Genomic DNA, 18108 nt, shown 5'->3' with positions numbered 1-18108 from the left:
GAATTTTTCTGATTATGTCAAGGGATCTGAGATAGGGTTGCCAGCCTCCACGTGATGGTTGGAGATCTCCCGGAATTACAACTGATCTCCAGGTGACAGAGATCAGTTCCCCTGGAGAAAATGGCTGCTTTGGAGGGTGGACTCTATGGCATTATACCATTCTGAGGCCCCTCCCTTCCCCAAACCCCACTCTCTCCTGGCTCCACCCCCCAAATCTCAAGGAATTTCCCAACCTGGACCTGGCAACCTCTGAGATATGATAGGTTAGTCATGAATCTGAGGGGAATTTTGAATTTTGTTTTCGATCAAAACACACCCCATCTATACCACAAGATTTTCAAACTAAAAGGAGGAGAGGAAGAGCAATTTTTTAAAAAAAATGCTTGATGTGGCATGATGGTCTGTTGTTCAGAAGGGTGGGGAACTAAAACTTGTTCCAGGCATACATGAGCCCTCAAATAGACTAACGTAGCTTTTTGGACCTTGGCCTAGGAGAATAAAAAAGAGAGCCAGTGTGGTGTAGTGAGAAGAAAGACAGACTATGATCTGAGAGAACCAGATTCAATTCCCAATCTGCCACAGAAGCTTGATGGGTGACCTTGAGCCAGTCACACACTCTCAGGGCCAAGCTACAAGTGATGAATGACACTTGAACGTAAGTGTATTTCTCCCTGTTCACTTGCCCTCCACTCAATCCACTTGCTGTTCAAGTGTCATTTGTCACTTGTAGCTTGGCCCTCAGCCTAACCTACCTCACAGGATTAGTTGTGAGGAAAAAATACTGGAAAGGAAAAGACGTAAACTGCTTTGGATCCCCATTGGGGAGAAAGGTGGGGTACAAATGAAGTAAATAAATAAAAAACGTCTAGTGTTGTGGTTCTGGGACATAACTAAATTGCTTCAATGCCCTCCTGGTCAGTCAAAGGGGGGAAATGCTCTTGGCTATTCATAGCACGGATTTTCCCTGATGTTGTGATAGGAATGGGAAAGGTCACTTAAGTTTGGCAGTTAATGGGGGGAAAGCCTTCTTGCTTTTGCTCCGACCAATATAAGCAAAACTGATTATAAGATTATGATAAGACGGTGCAGAAGCTGTTTAAAGTTATAGGCAAATATGACCCATTGCATTGGGAAAGCATCGATAACATCTGAATATTTAACCACTGGCAGTGGAAGAGGGAGTGGGGAAGACATCTGGTCAGCATAAGAACTGGAGAACAGCCCAGCAAGTCAGACCAATGGTGCCTCTAGTCCAGCATATTATTTCCAACAATTGCCAACAAGAGCTCCCAAAAGGTGCATCAGCCAGGACACAGGGGCCGAAGTTTCTCCCTCCCCTCTGCCCCTTTGCCTTCAGCACCTGGTATTCACAGGTGCACTGCCTCTGAACACAGAGCTCCATTTAGTCATCAGGGCATATTATCATCATCCCTTTAAAACTGTCTGAACAAATGGCCATCATTACTACATCATCATGTGGCAATGAATTCCACAAGTTAATTCTGTGCTGGTGCAATGTGGTTGCGCTGTCTGGAATCAAAACATCCCCAGGTCAACTCTCGTCTTTACCAGGAACTCACGTCATCCTAGCCAAGACTCTTCCTCAGTCCGTCATCTGTAATTTGGGATGATATCGGCCTATTTTATAGGCCCCTGGTAAGGATTACAATGAGATGACACACACACTTTAAACTGGAGCTGTTTTACGCTGAATCAGACCATTGGTCTGTCAAGGTCAGCATGTCTAATCTGACTGGCAAAGGATCACCAGGGTTGCCTGCAGAGGTCTTTCACATTATCCCACCTGATCCTTTTAACTGGAGATGCTGAGGTTTGAACCTGGGACCTTCAGCATACAAAGCAGATGCTCTGCCACCGAGCCACAGCCCCTCCCCATGCAAATGTGAATGCATCGATCTCTCTAAGGCGACATATAATAGCTATGCATTATGACTGCTGTTTTTAGCTTACAAGCAGCCTGTTCTGTTCTAAACAAGCATCAGTACAGTCCTCGAGATCGTCTGATAAGCAAAGGAATAAATTCAGACCCTTGTTCAGATCAGAGGTCCCTCTCTTTCTGCTAGCCTCGCTGGATCAACCAGGTGCTTTTTGTTCCAAGATCAAAGCTTGGCTGCTGCAGATCCCTGTGTTCCATGTCCTGATCTTTGAGCACAGCTTGCACAAAAAGTCCAGCACCGGATCTCACCCCCACACCACACCACCTCCTGCAAGGCCACTGCAGAGAAGCCTGCATGAACCAGCCCAAGAGATCAGGATGTAACTTGGTAAAAACTATAATGAGAACGGCACCCTAATTAAAGAATTTTTAGGGGATGGACCATCTGTTTTCTAATGGGTTTACTTTTTGATTAAACAGATCTGCAGGTGACCAAAACCTCAATACAGAAAGGCTATCCTGTCCGCTACCTAATGCAAAAAGATTGCATTAATAATATTAATAATAATTTATGATTGCTGTCTTTTTATCAGAGGTATCGCCTTTCTTTTTGTAGGGGGTCACTGTAAGTAAACTTGAAAACTCCTTGAAGAAAGAACACCACGATTTATTTGCAGAATCCTGTATAATAAATAGAAGATACACCTGAAGAACAGAATGATAAGGGTGCGTTAAGTAAACACAGCTGTGGTTCATAATAATTCAAGATCATTCACTTTTCATCAGGGGTATCTTCAATTTTTTTGTAGTGGGTCTGTGTAAGTAAACTTGCAAACTCCTTGAAGAAAAAAAACCCACTATTACTTACTTGCATAATCCCTTATAATAAATAGAAGATACTTCTGATGAACAGTGTGTTAGGATCTATTAAAAGTATATTGCTTGGTACTTTATGAGGTTTTCTTGTACTGATGTTCCATCCCCTCCTTTCCTTCACTCTCCCCCCAGTAATTTAAACGGGCCTCTGTTGATTAGCCAACGAATGCGTTGTTTTATGAATCTGTTTTTTAAATGTACAGACCTGATGATATCCCATGATGATAACCCATGGAGATTATCTCTAAAACTGCAAACTGTAACACCCCAGTTTGTTCCTATTTTTGCCATGCACCTTTTGCTTGTTTCTGTTCCATGGACCTTACTCCCTAGTAAGTATCCACAGGACTGTCAACTTTGTTTATTTATACTCCACTTTTCTCCCCAATGGGAACCCAAGCTGGCTTCCATAATTCTCCTCTCATCCATTTTAACCTCACAACAACCCTGCAAGATAGGCTAGACTGTGTGTGGGTCTGGCCCAAAGAGCTTCCATGGCAAACTGAGGACTCAGACATGGTTCTCCCAGATTCTGACATTGTTCACCACTGAATGTGGCATTCATCTTTCTTAAAGAGTGGTATGTAAGTGCAGTTGTTGTTGTTGTCGTCGTCGTCGTCGTCATTGTCATCATCCTAGGAGTAATTAGTTTCTCAGCAAAGCCATATTTCATGGCAATGCTGTTTTCAAACCGTTACTACCTTTCAGATAACTTGAGATGGTATTGTGCTACAGGACTGTCCACAAATGTCCTTAAAAACACATACATAGGAAAATCTGGAGTATGATGGTAAAACAAGAGCAATGCAAAAAGGGAGGGGAAGGCTACTTACTCATTTAGTATTAAATCGGGTGCAAAATAGAGCATCTGACCACTGACGTGCTTGTAAGACCTCCATCCCATGGCAAACACCATTAAGCTCATCCAGGAATACTGGATTAGGGTTATCTGATCATCGATATGTAAATTCCGGAATCCTGAAAAGCAGGTAATGTAAAATTTAAAAAAAAAGTCTTGTAAACTCAAGTTTTGGAACATTTCTATTTTCTCTAAGTACACTGGTTGATATCCACCAGTACGTGAGTTGCATGTGATTTAGGGGTCAGAAAATGTGTATTTCTACTATACCCTTTATAGTAGATAAACTGCATTTGCATTTATCTAGTTGCATATACGCCTTCTTCTAAAGTTCAAAAAGTTTCTGCCACCACCTTGTCTAAATCTCAACTGTGTGAGCTGGTTAAGCTAAGAATTACCCTACAGTTACTCAAAGAATTTTACAGCAGGTAAGTCTTCCATGGCCCTGTCTGGATGGGGCTTAAATAGCTCCTTGCAGGTTTTTCAGCCCTATCTCTCCCAACTGGGCTTCTGATCTTTCTGTCTCTGCCCCCCGTAGCTTAGGCAACGTGTCCAGTGCTCCCTAGGCTTTGCCAGCTACATGCATTTCAGCCAGTTGCCCAGAACAGCCAGAGTTAACCAACAAAGCAGTGGAGCCAGCGGTCTTCTCTACACAATGGCACACTTTTGTCCACACCTGGTGCAGCTTTGGGCTCCAGCACTCGTCAAAAACTGCTTGGTCGTGTTATCAAAAGGTTGTTATCAAAAGAGGGTATCTGGTGATCTAATACTGAGCATTGAAGATCTGTTGCCCAACGAAAGACCAAAGGCATACCTGCAGATGTGATAATGATCAATCTTATTACCTGGTAATGACTTGGACCACTTGACTACACAAAGAAGCTGCCTCTCGCACAGCTGATTGAGGCTGGTGAGTAGAGCACTTGGAGTTTCCGGCTGCGTATTGTCGTAACCTGCATAGACCACTTCTGGCTCGATGCCCTGCAAGATGCCGACGAGTGGAGGGATAAACTGGATCTCTTGGTGTGGAGAGAACGAGAGCCTCTGGGCGAGTGCTTGGCTGTCGTTTGGAAGGGCTACCGGCTGCTGGAGTGCAACAACATCTAACGTTCTCAGAACTTTGACTTTATTAAACTTCTTAAACTTTCGACCTGGAATCCCCAAATGCAATTGTTGGTAGAAACTCACAGCAATATAAATCCACATTCAAATGAGATAAACCTCTGCTACATGCTACTAGGTTTTAACATATTATTACCAAAATATGATTTCAATAGTGATGCTGTCAAAGTTTGGACATGGTATGTTTGGAATATAAAGTTCCCTTCTTAAGCCCATTACAAGTTGAGTCCTGGCTTCCCCCAAAGTTAAAGCTCAGCTCATAGTAAGTCCAGCACCAATTCCCATCACTGCCATATTGGTTCCTTTTCCTTTCTCACAGAAACCTACCTGGTAGCAGTGGTGGCAGACAGAAAGGTTGCTGCAGTCTTTGTCAGGTATCACCATGCAGCATCACTATGGATTTCCCAAGGGCTTCTGGGTTCATAGCAAGAATGCAAAAGCCCTGGGCAACTAAAATACCCAGGAGATCCTGGCACCCAGGGTTTTACCACAGAGTTCTAGGGTTTTACCATAGAGTTACAGGTGATTCCTAGAGCTACTGCCATTGCTTATGGGGTTTCCCCATTGGGGGGGATTCTCCAATTGGGAGTTCAGAGTGGAGGATCCCCCAACCTGAGACTTGACAGCCCTGATGAGAAGTAACAATTTGGACATTCCTGTCTGCCCGGAAATTCATATCCAGTTTTGCAGATAGGTCTCTGACATATGACTGTCAGTCTTTTGTTGTGATCCAGAAATACCAACAAAAATAATGGTAACTGTTCCACATTCCCCTTATCTGCATTTAGAAGTTGTTCTCAAACTGTGGGTTGGACTTTCTTGATAGTGAGTTGGAAGGTCAGAAGGAAGGAGGAAGAGGAAGAGGGTGAGGTAGGAAGAGGCCCTAGGAGGTGCAACGGCAAATTTCGGATTTCCTCTCTATAATGCCCTGACCTGGATAGCCCAGGTGAGCCTGATCTCATCAGATCTCAAAAGCTAAGCAGGGTCAGCCTTGGTTAGTAATTGGATGGTAGATCTCCAATGGAGACCAGAGTTGCAGAGGCAAGCAATGGCAAACCACTTCTCATAGTCTCTTGCCATGAAAACCCCAACAGGGGTCGCCATAAGTCAGCTATGACTTGACGGCACCACACACACACACACACACACACACACACACACACACACACACAATGTATGATAATACCTATGAAGTACAGCCTGTTGCTCAGCAATGCTGTATATTTATTGATACTAAACAAAATATACACTTGTTTATTCATTTGATGCCAGAGGTGGAATCCTTTTTTTAAAAAAAAAGTTCAGATTATATTGCTCCAGGAAACATGGTCAACTAACGAAATCTGTTTAACAGGTTATGTAACTTTGTAGTTAAAGCTCAATCAAATAGAGAATTGATATGCTGCGATTCCAAAGTTGTGCTCAAAAGCAGCTTACAAGTAAAACCAATACACCACCATTGATTTAGAAACCCAATCTATTTTTTAAAAGGCAGACGCTGAAAAACAGCATAAAACAACCATTGAACATCCTAAAAGATATCTATAAAACAGACCTCAGGGTAGAAGCAGACCACAAAACAACTAAAAACGCCCTGCCATGAAAGGTTGCTGGGTGACCTTGGGCCAGTCGCACACTCTCAGCCTAACCTACCTCACAGGGTTGTTACAGGAATAAAATGGAAAGGAGGAGAATCATATAAGCCACTTTGGGTCCTCACCGGGTAGAAAAGCGAGGTATGAATAAAGTAAATAAAAAGTTTTTTTAAAACCCTTAATTAGAAATCTAGGGAAAAACCACTGGCACTTAAAAGACAGTATAGTAGGCGACAAGTGAGCCTCAGAGGAAAGATGTTCTAAAGCAAGGGGCCACTACAGAAAATGCCCTGTCTCTAATTGCCACCCACCTCACCTTTGAAGGCGAGGGTGCAGAGAGCAGTGTTGGGAGGCAGATCTTAGCTGGCGGGCTAGACAATACGTGAGGAGGTGGTCCTTCAAGCACCCCAGTCTCAAGCCATTTAGGGTCTTAAAGGTAAGAACCAGCACTTTGAATTGTTCAGTGTTAACTGATGTGAGATTGCTTATGCTTTATGTTAGGGGTGTGTGTGTGGAGAGGCATTACTGTACTTTTAATCCCGTTTGGAAGTAGGTCCCACACTTTAAAAAATTTGAGACCCTCTGGCACTTAGTGATGTTTACTATGAACCTTCGACTGCTGAAGGAGACAGTTGATGAACTGATTTCTAAGGTATGTCGGTTATAAATCTGCATGCTCTAGAATTATTTCATACATCATACTTAATTGAGATTGATTCCCGCTCCAACCTCCCCACCGAAAGCTTGGAAGGAAGCTGGGAGCGAAAGGTACCAAGTGGCACCAGGCATTTCATTGCAAGCCGACAAGCTCCTTCTGAGAACACCTCACCCTGCAATCAACTGGAAAATGATGACGATTTGTTATTTCCTGACAGAATACCATGGTTCTGCCTCCCAGGTCACCTCGCCCCTGTGGTTAGCTAAAGCCAAATGATCCCTGTGCACTTCAGAAGGAGTTTACCCAGACCGAGAGAACAAACCAGAGGCAATGCATCAAGATTTTATTGAGCAATTTGAAGTGACATCTTGTGAAAAATCTTAGTTTCAAAACTAATTTGGAGGGTTTCCCCCCCTCCCCTTGCATAATGGGACATTCACAGAAAAGGGAGGCTAAAGGCAGAAGCATCTTTAAAAAGTCACCATCTATCCAAAGCCCTGCTTTGGATTTTAACGAGGGATTTCAGTTTGTGCTTAAGCCATTTCCATTGAAATCAAGGGAACTTGAAAGTGGTTGACTGATGCTATTTGGATGGCGGGGGGAGTAAACGCCATCATAAATTCAACCCCACCTCAAATGCTAGCTTATACCTCAGTGCAGCTAGGGGCTCTTCAAATGATTACACGTCCTAGATGGATTGGAATTATGCATATAAATGCACTAATCCTTTCCCCAATCCAACACACAGAGTTGTGCATATGCAGCTGTTCGTACAATTAATGCTGGCATAATTACTGCCTAAGGTTGCCAACTCTGGGTTGGCAATTTCCTGGAGGTTTGGTGGTGGAGCCTGGAAGGGGGGGTGGAGAAGGGAGTGACCTGAATGAGGTATAATGCCAGAGCATAGCAGCCATCTTCTCCAGGGGAACTGATCTCTGTTGTCAGGAGATCAGCTGTCATTTCAGAGGATCGCCAGATCCCCCTCAGAGATTAACAACTCTACTACTGGCTAATCAGGAGGGGCAGGTAGATCCAGACTGCTCTCCCAGCTCCCCTTCCTGTTAAACAGCTGACTAATGTTGTTGAACATATACCAAAGGGCAACTAACTGGCGTGCAGCCCCAGCTGTTGCTTTCATTCTGTCAAATTAGTGCTATATATTATGCAGCAGAAATTCTCATTATGTGACTGCTATGATGGGATAGCTTGTCTTCACTATTTTTCCTTATGCTATCCTGCAAGTTCCCTGCTTTGCTATGCTTTGTTTAAAGTTCAGCAGTAGTTTGTGGCGCCGTGCATGCTGATATTCACTATGGCCTCTGCAGCACAAGGGGCAGTGCACCCTCAGAAACATGCCCTCTTTGTATTTCCTGATTTAAAAAAATTAAGTCAGCAGCCCTTTTCCTTACAAAGATATAAGAGAACACGTGCAAGCAGTTTTTTATCCACTCTCCTTAAGAGGGAGGCGAAGGAAGGTGCTAGCCAGCTCCCGTAAAATTAACTCTTTACTGGCTTAGCTTTTTCTTCTTTCTGTCTTATTTGTTTTCTCTCCCCTTTAAGCTGATCCTAAAGCCTCTTAGGACAGAAAAAATGCATTTTAAAAGGCTAAAGAACTGAGAGGACATAATATCAAGTCACTTTTAATAACGTTCAATTCATAAACCTCCCTTTAGGACAACTTCATGCCCACTCAGAGCGGTTTACAAAGTGTGTTATTATTATCCTCATGACAATCGCCCTGTGAGGTAGGTGGGCTGAGAGAGTTCCAAAAAGCTGTGACTGACCCAACATCTCCCAGGTGGCTTCAAGTGGAAGAGTGAAGAATCAAACCCAATTTTCCAGATTGCCACTCTTAACCACTACACAAAACTACAAAAGTTATTTGGGAAATAACACTGAATCAGTGAAAAGTGCTGCCATCAATGCCAAGATATAAACAAGTCAAGAGTGTTTTCCTGGATATCTACAAGTGAGTTTTCCACACTATTTGGTACTAAAGAATAATTTTCTTGTTTGGGTGTCCTGCCTAGAAGGCACATGGAACTCTGGTATTGCCCAATTTAGCAATGAAAATGTTAGTAGACATGTTCACCCCCACCACCATTCCATCGTTCACAACACCCTAAAACCGGGAGTCCTGATAATCTCTTGGACACCAGCAATTAATTTAAAACTAACAATATGGGGTGGAATTTGCACCTAGACTATGTACAATAAAAGACTTGTTAATGGCAGCCATGAGAATGAGAATTGCATGTTTACCAACTATGCCATTTAACTAAGCTTTTACCTGGCAGTGATACCAATGGTATCAAGTGGGCACTGGCCATGCCCGAGACCTCCAACCCAATCCACCACCATCCACTCAGCATTGCTGTCCTCTGCTGACCAGACATAGCAGTGCCAAGTGGGTGGCGCTGGAGCAGTCTGCAAGTTCGAGACATGCCAGTTAACCCAGCACAGGCTGAAGAAGTTTTTACTGCGTTTAGACCTTTGCATTTCTGACTTGTGGTGGCCCACTATTAGCAACCAATCGCCATGAAAATTTTGGTGACAGGCTTGGCATTACTCAAGTATCACAGTGAATCAGAGCTTTGGTCCATTTAGCTCCATATGACCTATCTGGACTGTTGGGGGCTCTGTAGAGTCACAAGCAGAGAAGAGACTGTTCCCAGGGCTGCTCCCCAAGGCCCTTTAAGTGCCAGGGCTGAACACAAGACTTCCTGCAAGCAAACTACGTGCTCAGTTACTGAGCCACGGCTCTATTCTTAGCTTATTACTGATAAGGTTATTATTTATTTAACACAATTTATACCCCGCGTTTCTGCCCTCCTAAGGGCTACCAAGGCAGCGAACAAATTTAAAACGTGCATAATAAAATCATACATAAAAAACCATTAAAGCCAACCAATGAATGCCATCATTAACACACTTAAGACCGGAGCTAAAATACATACAAAAACACAGAGACAGCAATTAAAAGGTTGGGCAGGAAGGAGGGCTCACTTGAGGGAATGCCAAACCAAAAAATCCACATTCATTGGCAGAAGATGACAACAGCAAGGGACAGACAAGTTTCCCTGGGGAGAGAATTCCAGAGTTTTGATGTCACACCCGAGAAAGCCCTCTCCCAGGTTAATATAACAACAACAATAATAATAAAGTAACTTTAAGTTGCAATCAAATCATAACGACCTCTCGAGGGTTTTTCATGGCCAGAGGAAAGCACAGGTGGTTTGCCATTGACTTCCTCTGCAAGCAACCTTGGTCTTCCTTGGTGGTCTCCCACCCAATTACTAACCAAAGATGACCTTGAGTAGCTTCTGAGCTCTAACAAGCATGGACTAGTTGGGACTATTCGGGCTGGTGGTTGCCACCTGCCTAATCTCAAAAGGGTAGGGCACCCAAAGCAAGGCCTTGGAAGATGACCATCACATCAGGTAGGTTCATAAGGGAGCTGGTGGTCCTTCAGGCATGCTGGTCTAAAGCCATACAAGGGTTTAAATGTCAACACCAGCAGCCTGAATTGTGCCTGGAAACTGACTGGGAGCCAGTGTAGATGGGCCAAGACTGGAATGATATGGTCGCTGTGTCGGTTTGCTTGTTATTTTTACTTACCGGAAGTGGAATGATTCCCTGGATATGATGCACAGTGCTCAAGTGAGATCTCTTACAGTAATTTAGCATAGCTCAATACAAGGGACCTCAACTGGGGAGCAACTAGGTAGAAAGAGAGCTTGGGACAGAGCTCTGTCCTTCTCTTGCTTTGCTCATCTTCCCAAAGCAGGACTTTGGGGGGGAAAGGCATTTTGTTTAAATGTCGTGGTGATAGGCCCTAATGTAGGAATCCCTCTTTTACTAACACATGTATAGGAAAACAAAAACATAGGAAGATCAACAGAAAGGATGCATCTTAAGGTTGGCATTTTATCATCGGCCAGCCTTCAAATCTACCTTCAGCCCACTCTCAGGATCTAGAACTTGGGTTAACAGCCAGGATACAGAAGAGACTGCCACTCACACAGCATGGACAACCAATATATTGCACTTTGGAATTTAATTTTAATTCTTACAAGCCAAACATTACTTGAAAGTGGAGGCTATGAATATATAGAGTATATATATTCATTGGTAAAGCAGATCTGGCGCCTCCAGCATCCCGAGACTTTGTGGTGGGTTCTGCCTCCTGTGGCAGCCATTTTGTATCTGCACCCACCATCCTGTGTCAGAATTCCAAAGGTGCCCACAGGCTCAAAAAAGTTGGGGATCCCTGTACTACATGTAAATGATAACAACATTCAATTTATATACCACCCTTCAGGACAACTTAGCGACCACTCAGAGTGGTTTATAAAGTGTGTTATTATCCTCACAACAATCACCCTGTGAGGTGGGTGGGGCTGAGAGAGCTCTGAGAGAGCTCCGAGAAGCTGGGACTGACCCAAGGTCACTCAGCTGACTTCGAGCACAGGAGTGTGGAATCAAACCCGGTTCTCCATATTAGCATCCTGCTGCTCTTAGCCACTGCACTAAACTGGTGTCCAGTCAAAAATAATGTCGAATTGTAAACTGATGACCTCATGTACAAAGCTGCAGACCAACAGTGCAGCATTTTACTAAACTCTCACACAAAACTTTGTGACAAAACACATTGCTCCCTGGCATGCAACAAGCAAGCGAGAGTTCATTGGGCCCAAACTGGCAATTATGTGGGAAATCTTTAATGGGATCTCCCAGGGCGTTCTTTAATATTACGAAGCACTCAGAGGGATCTGGATTAAGCTGTGATGCCCCAGCCCTGTTTCTCCCAACAGAAATGGCTGCATTCAGAAATAGTTCCATAGTTTTGTTTGCAGACTCAAGATTAGTGTGAGGTCCAAATGCAGAACACCCCACTGACTCTGGTTAGCAAGAGCGTCACAAAGCAGGATTCTGATTTATGAATCCTGGTTTGTAGTAATACTTCAGATGGTAAATAAGGGAATACCTGGGATCAATAGTAGGATACAGCCCTGTTGGGACTTTTTAAAGTCATGAACCATATCTAGGAGACAATACCAGTTTTCCATGCCTCTTCTTACACACTGAACATTACAGAACTGAGTTACTAAGATGAGCTTCCCCACCCCCACCCCAGGAAGGTGTTAATGTTTTTGTGTCACATTAAGCAACATGCAATAATTTTCCATTAGCGCTACACAAGAGAAAATGTCATTATAAAACAGCTCCTACTGAAGTTAAGAGAAACCAAATCCTCCATAAATGCAGAACTGCTTCTTTCCACGCTCCAAATAACCTATATTAAGAATAAGGGTATAAAATGCTTCTTTTCAAAACTTTTTTTTTAAAAAAGGCAATACTCATTGCTGCTTCCCTCCAAGTCAAGGGCTCACAAATTATAAAACCAAAACAAAGCCACACTCTAGGCATCCAATGTAGTCCAAATTGTCAAACTATTGAGGTATAAATATTAACACGTGCACTTTGAACACGAGATGCATCATTTTTATCTTCTGCATTTCTTTCCGGTTCATTGATATGGAGGCACGTTTAACAAAAAGACATCTCCTTTCTCCCTCTTTTATTGCTCACCTATGGAAAACATGACAAGATTTTAAGGGCCTCATGCAGAAGGCATGAAAACATAATGGTTGCTGAAAAGCAAATACAATTGAGGGATTAAACTGCAACCAGCAACCAACACTGAAACCTCGAGGCCATATTTAAACTCGTCTGAAATTTCCATGTTGTTGAGAATATTGTTTATCAGAATGAAGATATGCTACTCTGGCCAATGAAACACAAAATAATTGTAGTAATCACTATTTATTTCCTTAAGAACAGTACAATCCCTCTCTATTAGTGACTAATATGAACGGTCACTTGCTCCTGTAACATATTAGTATCTGCTGCAAATGAAACTCCAACCAGAAGCCCTGGTAGGGTTATTAGATCTCCTTCCCCTCCCGGGGGGAGGAGGAACCTGACACTCACCTCTTTTCTTTCATCTCACCTTTGCTCCCAGTGCAGCATGATGACATCACTCCCAGAAGTGACATCATCACACCAGCCCCAGGACCATTCCCATGCTTCACACCAAGCCAATTTGGAGTGAAGTGCGGAAGCACTCCTAGGAGCTAAGCAGTGATGTCACTCCCAGAAGTGATGTCATGCTGCACCAGGAGCACACCTCTCAGGAGGTCTGTTCTGCCACCTTTTCCCCCGCCAGCCAGACTGGTGGGGGGGGGGGCAGAGGGTGAGAGATTCCTCACCCCCACAGCAGCCTTAAGCCCTGGCTGACTTACCCATAAACTCAATTGTTTCCTGCTACAATCTCTACTTTAAACAGCATTTTATTTTCACATTCACCTGCCGTGATGCTTTCCACGAATATTAGAATGCCTTCTCTGCAACAAGAAGCAACTATAGGGGACTCATTCCAGTACTGGCTTGGCAATTTGAACTGAAAACATCTCCAAGCTTCCATCCATAGTTCTGATAGGCAAGAAGATGGGGAACATGAAGTCATCACGGTGATTACCGTGCTTTGACAATATTTCCCCCTTTAACACCCTTAAAATGCACTTCCCCCCCCCCACCTCTCTGTAGCCCTTTAAAGACTAATGTCTTTAGGGGAGGTCCAACCATGAGTACTTGGAGCATACAATAGTTACACATGGTCACCATTTTGTCTGAATAGCACACCATCCTGTGGTGCCCTACTGAGGAAAAATAGCATCCGCACAAAATGCCTACAGACTACAGTAAATTTCAACTACCCTTCTCTTATGCCATTATACACTTTTGTGCCGTGAATCAATTCATTAATTCTGGAGGACTACCGTTCCATACCATACCATACCATACCATAATTCCAAAGTCACAATCACGAAACTGATCTGAATTCTCACTTCACCGATCAACATACACTGAACTGAGTCTTCATTTAAACGTGACAGCTGCATAGGCATTGCTGCTGAGTAGACAACTGCCGTGATCGTCGCCATATTTAAAAGGCACTCACCCCAAATGCCTGGGCAACAATGTCAGAATTTAGAAGAGGGAAAGAGAAGGCGATAAGTGTAATAACAACAACAACAACAACAACAACAACAACCGATTTATATACCGCCCTTCAGGACAACTTAATGCCCACTCAGAGCGGTTTACAAAGTGTTATTATTACCCCACAACAATCACCCTGAGAGGTGGGTGGGGCTGAGAGAGCTCTGAGAGAGCTATGACTGACCCAAGGTCACCCAGCTGGCTTCAAGTGGAGGAGTGGGGAATCAAACCCGGCTCTCCAGATTAGAGTCCTGCACTCTTAACCACTACACCAAACTGGCGAAGTTCAACTCTGGATATATTCAAGACTGCAAAAACAAATTTTAAAAAACAGGCTTCATTTATCCCTCTGTTTAAAAAAAGTATGGTGTTTTTTTCATTCCTGAATGTAACCAAAGTCCTTCTCCTAATGTATAGCCACATATAGTTTGAAATAAATGTGGGGGTATGATAGCTCCCCACTATACTCCTTCAGTGATGCTCATATACAGTGGTCTTCATTGCAGTGCAGAATCACAGACACTGCCTGATATTTATTTCCTTTATTCCTTGCCATTAATTCTAACGGGGTCCCAAAGTGGCCTGCATAATTCTCCTCTCCTCCATTTTATCTTCTGAGCTAGGTATGTGAGCAACCAAAGTCACCCAGTGAGCTTCCATAGCAGAGCAGAGATCTGAACACAGGCCAACACTCTAACTACTACACCTAGGGTTGCCAGCCTCCAGCTAGTAGCTGGAGATCTCCCAGAATTACAACTGGTCTCCAGACCACAGAGATCAGGTCACCTGGAGAAAATGGCTACTTTGGGGGGTGGGCTCTATGGAATTATGCCATGCCAAGGTCCTTTCCCTCCCCAAACCCCACTTTCCCCAGGTTTCTCCAGGTTTCAGATCTCCAGGAATTTCCCAACTTGGAGCTGGCAACCCTAACTACACCCCACTGGCTCTCTGATATGGGATATTAGTCCAGATATTTGTCTGTTAAAATTAACAGCAGTCATGTGGATCACAAATGGAAATAACTCTATTTAAATGTGGTCAGCATCCGGTTTCAACCAAGTTTTAAACCAAAAAGTTTGCAGCACAATACTTGAAGGATAGTCAGTCCGCATAAGAGCTTCCACTCTGCAGAGCGGCGTAGGTGTCACACGTCACTGGTACAGCATTACTGTAATCATTCACTCCCTGGATTTTCAAGAAAATCCAAGAGGTGAATCAATTTTAACCCTTCATTTTCCTAGTACCTCTCCATCCAAATCTGGAATATACAAGAGTGACAATTTTTGTTCAAATACCTCTTGATGACAGATATATTAAGATATGTCATTTTAAAGTTGAAGGTTTGGGGAAGATAAACTCTTTAAAATTGTTTTCCCCTTTTGTTTCAAATTGCTACAATTTCCTTTAGTAACAACTCTATGCTACATTAACTACTATATTTAGTAACAATGCTATATTGCATTTCAGACTCAGAAATTATTTCCTGTTGCTTGCGTTATTAACTAGTATTTTAAACTCAGTGAAAGGAAGCCTTTAAAACCAATTTATAAATCCTCATTTTCATTTTCCTTTCACACTCTTATGATTTGCCACGTGATGTCTGAATCATATTTTTAAGTACAAACAATATGAAAATATGTTAATCATTTAGAGGTTTTAAATCAGATTAGTAAAACTGCTTTATTTTAATGCTATACATCACAGGGCTTGGTAATTACACTTGCACTTAATTAAATACACTTTTCCAATTAAATATTAATTCAGTATGCTCAATGAAAAATGATTAATTTCTCTAATGTGGTACACTGATGTGGTTGCCAGGGTACTAACAAGCCACTAATTTTCTGGCTAGCAGAAACAAACAGTATGTATATAAACCTTGTAATATAGTTAGCAACGTTTTGAAGAGTAAGCAAACAAATGTAACTTCTATGATTTTCCAGGCACCAAAAGAAACAAAAGAGGCAGGCTTTGATTTTTAAAAGTGTTTAAATCATTCATTGTTTTAGACTTAGACGTAAGTTTCCTGCTAATGGAAGGCACTTCTATTAGTGGAACAGAACTTTCCCGCATTCCCCCCTCCCAAAGCAATCCAATGATCTTGCTGAAATTTTGCTCCTGTGAGGACCCTTGGGTATGGCATCAGGGCAAATCAGGGGCCTGCAGAACAAAGAGGAACTAGTAGAAATTAGCAGCCCTTCCGTTAGCAGAAAATTTAATCTGGATCCAACCCAGCAAGTGTTAAGATAAAACAGTGATCTAGTTGCCATTGGCGCTTCCTTTAAATACTGTAAGTCATGCAGACTTTACGTTTATGTTGTAAAAATAAATGAAGAATGTGATGACAAACAGAAATCTTGTAACACCATAAAGTCTAGCACATTTACAGTGCAATCCTATGAAGAGGTTACTGCAGCCTGGGCTTACACTGGAATAACTCTGCCTAAGGCGGCACTGTCAAGAGAATGCAAGCTTTTGTGTATTAGAGCCCACTTCACCAGGTCTTCAGCCTTTCCAGACCAGGAGACACGGAGCCTGAGATCTACTGAGCTACAAGCAAATCACAGGAAATCATATGACATCAGAGCCAGAAAACGGGAAGCCGGATTTATGAGTTCGCTGTTGTCAGAAGGAGCATAAAGCATAGACAGAGTCAACCAAAGGGACAGAAACATGGAGAAATCCTTTTTACCATTGAGTGGTCTTGCTGCTCCTCTCAGCACACAAGCAAATAGAGGCAGGAACAGGGCTCATTTCGAAGGGGAACGCACAGGAACGCAGTTCCGGCAGTTCCCCCAAGAGGTCACATGTCAGGTGGCCCTGTCCACCTAATTCTCGGCCATTTGGCCTGGATTGGGGCCAAAAAGACCCGGATCGGGCCTCTGACAGGTGGTGGATCACTCTCCCACTCATCAGCGGCCTGATCCTGACCATTTTGGGCCCCTTTTCAGCCATTTTCAGCCCCTTTTTGCCATTTTGGACCCAATTTCAGCCCTGAATGGCCAGGATTGGGTCCAAAACAGACAGGATAGGTGATGTCAGGGGGTGTGGCATATGTAAATCAGTTATACTAATGACACACTTCCAGTGATGGCAAGAGGCGTGGCATATGCTAATGAGTTATGCTAATGAGTTCCTCCAGCTCTTTTTCTACGAAATGACCCCTGGGCAGGAGGCGTGGCATCATTGCTCTCTACTCATCCAAAAGGCAACAAAAAAAAGGGTAACGACTCTGTAGGGGTTTGCAACTCATCTAAAAATCCCAACCCACGTGCTTAAGATCCATTAAAAAATCAAGCTACAAGAATTAGAAAGGATTTAACCTAAATCAGCCAATATTGTAGCTCCTGTTTCTAGATCTATGTTGAAGTTGTATTTGGAATACTATGTAGACTTTCAGTTGTCCCACCTCAAAAAGGATGTCGTAGGGCTGGAAATGGTGTAGAAAATGGTAACCAATGTGATCAACAGCTTGGAGCCCCTTCCCTATGTGGAAAGGCTGAGTCTAAGAGTTTTTAGTTTCATTAGAAGTCAGCTAAAGAGAAATATAAGAGATGCTTATAAAATTCTGCATGGTATGGAGAAAGCAGATGAATACTAGAACTTACATACCATAAATACTATGGCGCCCAGAATCACAGAGTTGGAAGGGGCCATACAGACTTTCTAGTCCGACCCCCTGCCCAATGCAGGATGAGCCTAAAGCATCCCTGACAAATATTCATCCAGCCTCTTCTTGAAAACTGCCAGTGAAGGGGAGCTCACCACCTCCCTAGGCAGCTGATTCCACCTTTGAACTACTCTGACCGTGAAAAAGTTCTTCCTAATATCCAGCCGGTACCTTTGTGCATGTAATTTAAGCCTATTGCTTCGGGTCCTATCCTCTGCTGCCAATTGGAACAGCTCCCTGCTCTCCAAATGACAGCCTTTCAAATGTTTAAAGAGAACAATCATGTCCCACCTCAATCTTCTCTTCTCCAAACTAAACATTCCCAAGGCCCTCAGCCTTTCCTCGTAGGGCTCAGGGCCAAGCTAC

At 43.2% G+C, this 18108-nt stretch overlaps 1 protein-coding gene across 1 annotated transcript in view; it reads right to left on the bottom strand.

Moving 5' to 3' along the window:
• PGR (progesterone receptor) overlaps window positions 1–18108 on the bottom strand; it is an 83261-nt gene that overhangs the window by 8403 nt on the left and 56750 nt on the right. Inside the window, exons 4-5 of the mRNA XM_054974130.1 lie at window positions 4478–4783; window positions 3607–3751 (exon numbers count right to left, since the gene is read on the bottom strand). Of these exons, the coding sequence (XP_054830105.1) occupies window positions 3607–3751; window positions 4478–4783 (451 nt within the window). The remainder of the gene's footprint in view (window positions 1–3606; window positions 3752–4477; window positions 4784–18108) is intronic.

The sequence above is a fragment of the Eublepharis macularius genome, chromosome 3 (genome assembly GCF_028583425.1).
Source record: "Eublepharis macularius isolate TG4126 chromosome 3, MPM_Emac_v1.0, whole genome shotgun sequence".
NCBI classification, from domain to species: Eukaryota; Metazoa; Chordata; class Lepidosauria; order Squamata; family Eublepharidae; genus Eublepharis; species Eublepharis macularius.
The sequence above is the reverse complement of the archived record's forward strand: the minus strand, read 5'-3'. Positions and strand labels throughout refer to the sequence as shown.